General features: G+C 40.3%; 1 protein-coding gene across 1 annotated transcript in view; it reads left to right on the forward strand.

Annotated features, from left to right (window-relative positions):
• wapla (WAPL cohesin release factor a) overlaps positions 1-6,389 on the forward strand; it is a 19,065-nt gene extending 12,676 nt beyond the window's left edge. The window contains exons 12-20 of the mRNA XM_032540944.1: positions 951-1,048; positions 1,308-1,384; positions 1,869-2,044; positions 2,419-2,534; positions 2,661-2,891; positions 3,576-3,789; positions 4,736-4,824; positions 4,927-5,022; positions 5,897-6,389. Of these exons, the coding sequence (XP_032396835.1) occupies positions 951-1,048; positions 1,308-1,384; positions 1,869-2,044; positions 2,419-2,534; positions 2,661-2,891; positions 3,576-3,789; positions 4,736-4,824; positions 4,927-5,022; positions 5,897-5,962 (1,163 nt within the window). The 3' untranslated portion in view covers positions 5,963-6,389. The remainder of the gene's footprint in view (positions 1-950; positions 1,049-1,307; positions 1,385-1,868; positions 2,045-2,418; positions 2,535-2,660; positions 2,892-3,575; positions 3,790-4,735; positions 4,825-4,926; positions 5,023-5,896) is intronic.
• Positions 6,390-9,221: the final 2,832 nt, after the last annotated feature.

Raw genomic sequence — 9,221 nt, forward strand, 5'->3', positions numbered from 1 at the left:
TAGAAAGTGCTACTGTTTAAAAGTGCTTCCCTGAACTGAGACTCAAAGTCTTATAGCGGGTCCCCCTTTGCTGTCGCACACCCCTCGCATGGCCAACACCTCTAATTTGACCTTCTTCCCCTTTTGGCCTTGGCTAAAACAACTTGCCACTCTCCCTAAACAGATTAAAAGAGAGAGAGGGCGCCCGGATGGCTCAGATGGTAGATATATAGAGGATTAGTCCTCGATGCAGCAGGCTCTGGTTCGACTCCGACCTGTGGCCCTTTCCTGCATGTCATCCCCCCCCCCCATCCCATCCTCTTTCATGTCTTTAACTTTCCTATCAAAATAAAGGCTGAAATTGAAAAAACAACAACAGATGAACAGACATAGGGAGGAGTGCGATGGACTGAAGTGTATGCTACACAGAGTGACGGCTGACTCATTATGACTGGGTCCAGCACGGGTCGAATGGCGGGTCAGCTGAGTTACACCAGCTTGTGTATAAAATGTCTGTATTGTCACTGCACTTCATTTTTATTAACTATGATATTCTGGCCATGGGTCACATCTCTGACCCAGGTCCATCGGGCTCCGTCTCACACGCTATTGGCCTATTGCTCAACAAATTGAAGTTAGATGATTTCAATAACTTCTTCTGTTTTTCACCGTGGCGGCCGCAATAACGGAGTTATCAGCGGAAACACTGGTACAAATACAAGTTACCCTCTCATGCTAAACAATAAACAGCTGTGTTAATAACAAAACTGCAGACAAATGTCAGCAGTGTGGACCGGCACTGTTGCCGCCGTGGAGCCGTGTCTAAGTTAAGGGGGGCGGGGCTGCGCGGAGAGGAGAGATCCAAACGCCAAATTGGTCGCACTCTAGAGCCCCGTCAAGTTTCACAGCGGTTGACTTTCATGTGTTTGTCAGGATGTGAAATGTGCCTTTTGTGTTTTATTGTACCACAGTTAAAGAGTGTGTGCAGAACCTGAGCCAAGAGGATGACAAGGAGAACCTTGTAGCGTCTTTATGGGGGGCTGAGAGGTGTCTGAGAGTACTTGAAAGTGTAAGTACTGCTCTGTTAAGTCGCGTTTCCTCTTTCACTAAAGTCATACACTCAAGGACAAGAGTAATGGCAACTTTTTATTGTTACCTTTTTTGAAAGGCTTTGTTTAAAAAAAAACAATATTTCTTATCAACTATTTGACATGAAATGATTGATGAATGATCAAAGGTCTGAACCAAACAAAGTTGTTTCCCCTCAGTTTCTTTCAATAAAGTTTTCCCTTCCTATTGATTTTATTTCTTTCATCTTCTGCCAACAGGTGACCGTGCAGAACCCAGAAAACCAGGGTTACTTGATTGCCTACAAAGACTCACAACTCATTGTCTCCTCTGCCAGGTGAGCACCAGATACAGCTTGGAGCTATTGTTGACTGGACACGGACACATGCTGAGACACTGACTAAAATACCATCAGTTTACCTTTGGACTTTTGTACCCATCACATTTTAGGTTGTCCGCAGGGGTGTTACAGGTCTTTTTACTTGCGTGTCTGTTAATGAAAACATTTTCACTTTATTGAAGTAAAGGAAGAAGTATTAAGGCTCAAACCTTACAGTAATGTGAGCTAATAAAGATTTATCAGCAAATTTTGAGCTGACAAAAATTTGGTTACTATTTCTGTATTGGTGGACACAAACTTCCATTTAGGCTTGGCATATAAAGGGAATTTAAGTGTTAAAATTATCTCTGTTAATGTTCATCTCTTTTCGTCACCCTTAGGCTTGTTTAATTCACCCTTATGCGTTTCCTTCACCCTTATCCTTGTTTTCCTCAAAATGGGCCTAATTTCTGCCAAATAACTTGGTTCTTCCTTTCACCAGAGCTTTGCGGTACTGTGAGGATATGATTCAGCGATACAGCAGGGCGTTAAACAACAGCTCTCTGTCATCGTCGGGTGCAACGCTGCCCCACTGCAGCTTCAGTAATGTGGGCAAGGCTGTGGAGGACTGCATGAGGGCCATCATAGGAGTGCTGCTTAACCTTACTCATGACAATGGTATTGTCTTTTGCTACTTTTATATATATTTTTTGCTTTTGTTTTGCCTTTGTTCTGTGTTGGATGCTTTTATCTGGCATTTGTGGATCTTAAGCACTGGAGAATGACTCAGTATTGTGGCTTATTGTTTGTCTGATGTGATGCATAACAATGAAGCACAGTTTATGGCATTAAACAGCAGTTTCATTATGTTACTGTATGTACATACTGTATGTGATATTGCATTATTTTTCAATATTGTGATATATAGTACAAGTATTGGACTTTATTCTTATTATTGAGCTTATATAAATCCTATTATTCTGGCTTCAGTTGCTTAGTAGGGTATTGACTAGTGTGAGCAGAGGTTAATAATTTATTATTTTCATCTGCAGAGTGGGGAAGCACTAAGACAGGTGAGCAGGAACAGCTGACCGTAACTGCTCTGAATTGCGTTCTCCGAGTTCCACGCTACATCCCCCAAGAGCAGCGTTTTGACGTGCGAGTACTGGTAAGGCGTTCTTGGACAAAACACCACAAAATTGTTCAAAGGATTTTCTACCAACCAGTGTTTGTTCTATGTACGTCTGTGCCCACATATACACATCTTATTTGTGTATTTTGTTCTGTATACCAGGGTCTGGGTCTACTAATTAACCTTGTGGAGTATAGCTCCAGAAACCGCCACTGTCTGGTAGACATGGAGTACACAGTCGACGACACCTGTCTGGAAGACAGCCTAATGCAGCCTGCTGACCAAACCCAATCTGACACAGCGGCAGCGTCGGCACCGCCAAGCACAGCTGAGACTCAGGGAGACGGAGCTGTCAGACCCAAGGCCTGTGGTGCTTTGGCTGCCCTGGTGCAGGTAGGAATTGTGCCAAGACTCATTAATAAATATTTCAACAGTCATTGTTTCTTTTGTCTTGGCTACAGGGTTTTTCCGCATCATGTCTTTTGAAGTAAGGATGTGAGCAGAAACGGTTAGTTAGGAATGAGCAGTCATGAGGAAAAAGTCAATGTCTTTACCGTTCAAAGACAACTTTGTATTGTATGAACAGGTGTGACAGTTTTTCACTTGTTCTCTCAAGGAGACAGTTGAAAGTTGAAACATTACTCTACTGTGCTACATGCCCTACTACATAACCATAAGCTGTGCTGTTGACTGCATTTTAAGTAAAGTCTGAAGTTGCATTCATTTTACAGAACATGAGTGCCTAAACACTATGGAATAGGCAAATTGATGCAAGATAAAAATGTGATTTTAATATTTTAGCATTTATTATTGATATTGCCTTAACCAACTCCTTTCCCAACTGACTAGTTAGGTTTTCTAAAAAGGGACCTTTGAGAGCAAAGTAGTGATTTACTTTGAAATAACCTTTCACTGTCAAGTACGTTTTTTGTATTCCTAGTTGCTTTCTCTCATCATCTTGAAAAAATGCATGTTTAACTGCTATCTCTTTATTCTCTTTAAATTGTGAAAAATCTGCTGTTACTTGGCTCCAAGTTTGTTTGGAGTTCACACTGTTTATTTCTCTCTACATCGCAGCTCTTCCTGGAGAGGGAGCGCGCCGCCATCCTGGCTGAGGCTAAGACTGACGACCTCATCAGTGAGGCGCCCAAGCCGGCACTGGACCAAAGCGGAGAGTGGCAGGAGACGTCGGGAGAGATCCAGTGGGTGGCAGCCGAAACCAACGACAGCCAATCTGAAAAGAAAGAGGAGAAGAAAGAAGAGGAGGATGAAGAGTTGGATCTAAATAAAGGTAGACGTTTGTGTTTAAAGTTGTGGGTATGAAAGAGGAGCTTTTTTTTGCTGCAGCTAAAATCATAATCTAGATAAATGTGGTTAATGTTGCTGTAATGATTACTACATGGCCTTAACCTTTTTGCTTCGCAACTAATGAAGGAGCAAGAGTTTGGAGACTGCAGGATGGGGTTTCTTTCTTTTCCACCAAACTGCAGTATACCACTGGATTACTAAGTGATTAGTTGACTAATCAATTAGTGATGGGTGGAAATTCAATTCAATTCAACTGACTTTTTCAACCATTTTCTGATATTGTAAAGAGCAAATGATTAATCAAGAAGGTAATCAGCAGATTATTCTATTTTGAAAATAATCATTAGTTGCAGCCCTAATACCCACGGTATTTCTCTGTAATTGAGTGGTTTTCTGTTGTATAGAGAACTGTGCAGGCACATGGACATCCCTCCCCAGTGAGTGATGTCCATGTGCAATGGTGATGTCCAATGGTGTGCATTCACAACCAGTGAAGAGCTATTAATGTCATCTTTTAAAAATGACTTTTTTTTCATATCTCAATATATATTGCAAGGGGAAAAAATATGGCAATGTAAGATTTTTCCAATATTATGCAGGCCTAATTGCTATGTTGTTCATATGGCTGAGTCACAAGTAGTGACATGCAATCTAGTGCATTACCTTTTTGCTGTGCCATTGAATGTGGCCATCAGTAAGCACAGTAAAACAATTAGGACTTAATGGCACTGTTAGTGACTTCCCCTGAATGTTTTAGCCTTAGTACCTGTTGTGTAACTGAGCAGTGAATTACAGCCACAAAGTCCTTCTCACAGGGATCTTTCCAGCCAACCTTCTATTCTCACCATGAAACTTGAAACCTTCTTCCCCTAAAAGAATATGTATCTGTAATTGTGCATCTTTTTCTTTCTCCCTTGTGTTTGTTGTAGCTCTGCAGCATGCAGGCAAGCATATGGAGGACAGCATTGTTGCCTCCTACACTGCTCTGCTGCTGGGCTGCCTCTGCCAAGGAAGCCAGGTGAGAATATCAGACGCAGATATACGCAATATGATTTAAGATTATTTTTTCCTCGTCAAACATATTCATGTCTTAGCTCACCTACCTTTCTGTCCCTCTCAGACAAATGCGACTACTGTGAGAGAGCATCTCCCCAAAGGGGATTTCTCCATCATGACAGAAATGCTGAAGAAGTTCTTGAGTTTCATGAATCTCACTGTGAGTATGACTGCCAAGACAGACCTTCTGACCTCAGCATTGCATGATGATGCTGTCAATGTTATGATAAAAGAAACAAGTCATATACATTAGAATGATATTCATAGTGTGGTGCTATAGTGACAAGTTGAAGATAAGCCATCATTTTCATGCCGACATCAGAGGAACGTTTTGTAAGCACCCAAAAATATTGATGCAATCCTAGCTCCAGGCATATTATATTGAAGTTACCAAAGTCTTTGAGAGCCAATAATTCCACATTTCCTTTTAGTTTAGAATATAGTTGCAGGGTTTGATCTTCTTTTTCTCAGCACATCAAGTGGCACCATCCTGAGTAAACACAAGAATTTAGATGAAAATGGAATTTTTTTTTTCTGTGATGCAGAGATTGAATGAATAATGCCTGTAAAAACCAATATATGAAAAGGTTCACTTCACATATCTCAATACCTTCTTAGCCAGTCTAAAATCACTTGCACAGTCTCTAGTGGCACTTGTTTTTTTTGGCAGTAATGTGCCATTATAATACAAAGTGTGACCAAATAAATTATTATCAGTTAAAAATAATTAGTGTGTATCCAAGCAGCATAATTCAAGTAGTATTACGACGGATAATTTAAAAATAAGTTGAGCATTAATATTGAGCTGAACAGTTACACAGTCACAGATGTGCATTTTGCAGCAGCTTTGAAAGTGACACATCCTGTCAGAGCTGAAGACGGGAAACATCTGTTTCATAAATATCGCCTTTTCAAGTGAACAGAAGCTAAAACATCCTTCAAAGACCCTCACTGTGCCTGGAGACCTCACAAGTACAGCAGTACATTTTTAGCAGACTCACACTCTTTGTTTTTTCTTTTGTCTCTGCACACAGTGTGCGATGGGCACCACAGGACAGAAGTCCATCTCACGGGTCATCGACTACCTAGAGCACTGTTAACAGACAGCCAGACGGGGAACTCTCAGTCCGCACATTAAAAGGATCCCAGGCGATACTGGTGCCCCCTACCCAACAGGAGCCACAAGAGGTCATTGGAGACTCTGCAGCATTCCTTTGACTTCACCAGGTCCCCCAATGCTGTGATCACTCTGAATTGTTACAGATAAACCCCTGTCTGGAGCACAGCCAGAACCAAAGCCCTGCTAGCTGACGGACATGCAGATTTATTCCGTTCCACTCAGCTAACGCCACATTCAAAGTCAGCAGATTCATCCTCAGTTACTGGGAATCAGGCAAGGGGCTAGGCTAAAGTTTAAAAATACTCTGTGGAATGTCAAACATGAAGACGGACTCAAAGAAGACCTCTTCTTAAATCGTCCCAAAAGGTTTGACAATCACAGGCCACTGAGGTGGAGTCTCCTGTCCCACTGCAGTGTTTCCCACACATTCTAAAGCAATTTGTGGTGGGGGGGTGGGGGTTACGCTCATTTGCATATTTGTGCTGTCATTATGCAATCATTTACATAAAGCTTAGTAGTTGTGTCAGCAAGGTAGATAGAAAGAGAAAGAAATCTTTAGCCAAATAATCACAAATTCAATACAGGAATTTATTTAACCTTCTAATTATCACTCAGCTAGCCTATTTTTGAAGTAAAGAAATTCTACAAAGGGAGGGGAAAAGATCAATAAAGAATTCTCAAAGAAGGCCGGCTTGCCCAGGGCCAGGCAAGCTCAGCTGCGTCTTTCTCCCGTCATGTCCCGCTGTCTCTCTGACTTACACTGGCCCCCGCACCCTGTCCCTTCTCTCCTTTCTACCTGTCGCTAGTCACTTTTGTGTGGAGAGACAGAGGAGAGCAGGGAATGGAAATGCAGCTGAACAAATGGCGTACAAAAAAGAATAACGAAACACAATGTGTGGCGTCCGGTGTTGATTGTCTGGCGCACTGCAACAAATTAGTCTATGTGGGAAACGCTGCCCGCTGCCTGCTCTCGAGTCCTGGTAGCTTATCTAGAGTGTGAACCTTTCAATCAAGTTTTATGGATCATTACATTTTAATCTTCACTCATCCACATCAAAGCAATGGGTGAACTCTTTGATAAGCATGAAGAACAATATCAAACAAAATCAGTTTCATGGATGCTAGAATGATATCTACGTGTAAACTCGTGTGGATTGATTTTTTTTATGCATACTTTCATTTACCTACATTTTTGCAGTTGGTTTGAATGTTTAAGGGAAGGAGAGGTTTCTATTAATCTTTGATTTTTATGTTCTCATTCTGCACATTTTATTTTGTGAACTGTGCGATTTTGCAACTTGCATAGGCGTTTTCTTATGTTTTTAGATTTTTCGTTTTTCCTTGGGCATTTTTTCCACCCTAATTGAATGAAATACTTAGAAATCAGGACTGTGTGACATAACGACTTTGATAGGATGTCCTTTATTTGACTCATAAAGGCACTTGGAAATTACACGCTATGGTGAATTTTAGATTTCCTTCTCACTCATTATCATTTTGGTCATATTTTGTACCTAATACTTTTGTTAGCTTATTTAAAGTCCAATTAATTCAAGAGTATGTAATTACAGTATGCATTGAAACTCACATGTATAACAGATGTGATGAATTACTCAAAATTGATGGCTGTGCTTCCTTTTTGAATTTGTAATGAAGTTACTATTTTCCTTCTTTTTTTTTTTTTTTTAAATGTATTTAATTTAATGCTTTCTCCTTTGTAAATGCAAAGTCTTTGCTTAGTGAGATGCCATTTGTGTTTATAGTTTCACACCATGATTCATTAAAATGTATCCTATGTGACACAGCTCAGTGGTTGGACACGATTACATGTATGTTATAAAACTTGCTTGATTATGGATTTGGCTTAAATGTGCAACATTTCAACAAAACTTGCATTTAATAAAATAGGAAGTGTTTTTTATTCTCATGTTAATTGCCATGGGGGAGTCCTGATGGTTTCTGTATGTCCAGCCACTTGTAGCTCCATGTTTTTACTCTCATTTTGTCATGATGTGTCAGCATTAGACAACGTTCATTAAGCTCCCATTTATTTATTCTTTTATGGTGTCATTTTACCTGTAATGAGGATGCACATGATCCTTCAAAACTCTGTCTTGTACTGCTCACATGTACGATCACTGATTTGAATGACAGCCATACCCGTATAAGCAGATTAGTTTGATCTGGTTTGTAGGGCTGCAGTTAACATGGTTGAAACTGTGTTTACTGTTAATTACTTTGCAAAACTCTGGTCTGAATGGAATTTAAAATGTAAATACTTCTGTACATAGTGGTTAATGGACATTTAAAAATGAGTAGACTACTTTTTTTTTCCCTGAAGCTATTTTTATTTTATACAATATTTCTGAGTTGTCATTTGAAAAATCAAAAATTGCAGGATGAGGAAAAAAATGTTTGTACCCGTTTCAAGGACATTGTCTTTGGTTACATGTAAAAAGTTGTATCTCGAAAAGAAAAAAAAAAACAGTTGCTACTTTCAGTACATTCCCTATGTGTTTTCTTCCTTGAGCTGTTTGGACAACAGGAATCCTTTCTTACATTTCCAGACTTATTGGTTGAAGTTTTTTTTTTTTTTTTTTTTTTTTTTTTATGCATTCAGTGCATGCGTGCAGTCAATCCCTGTTTCTTTCCCATCCCTGACAAAGTGGCTGAGATGGCGCGAGAGTCCACAGCCAGGGTGGATATACTTAACACATTCAGCGGTGAGTTTGTGGACACAGCCCCTCAACTTAACTGACTGCTGCGTAATAGAAACAAAAGATTTGTGTTGAAGTTGCTAGCTGAGAGACAAACTTACAAATAGCTTTGGGAGCCTGGGTATTGTAGTGGAAAACTATCTGGCAACACTGATTCCACTCAGGCGACAGGTGTGTAAACTACAATACAAAAAGCGGGGACAAATGCAGGCTTTAAATTTAAAAAGCCAGGGATTGTTTGGTAACACGTTTGTTAAACGGTGCACAAATACCATGTAATTATGTCTGCTTGCACCACATGCATGTATATGATTAGACTGAGTTGTTTGTGCAGTTATTAAGATGACAGGCACCGCTGCCTTTCATCTGCCCACACATTTTACATGATGGTTCTTCAGTTGTAAGGCAGAGCCATAGCAAGTAGGTGGATGAGGGTAAAGACTTGGAGGAAAAACCAGTGTTTCCTATAGGTTTATAAGATTGATAAAATATCCTCCACTGAGAGAGAATACAAGGGAGGGG

The sequence above is a fragment of the Etheostoma spectabile genome, chromosome 17 (genome assembly GCF_008692095.1).
Source record: "Etheostoma spectabile isolate EspeVRDwgs_2016 chromosome 17, UIUC_Espe_1.0, whole genome shotgun sequence".
Classification (NCBI taxonomy): domain Eukaryota; kingdom Metazoa; phylum Chordata; class Actinopteri; order Perciformes; family Percidae; genus Etheostoma; species Etheostoma spectabile.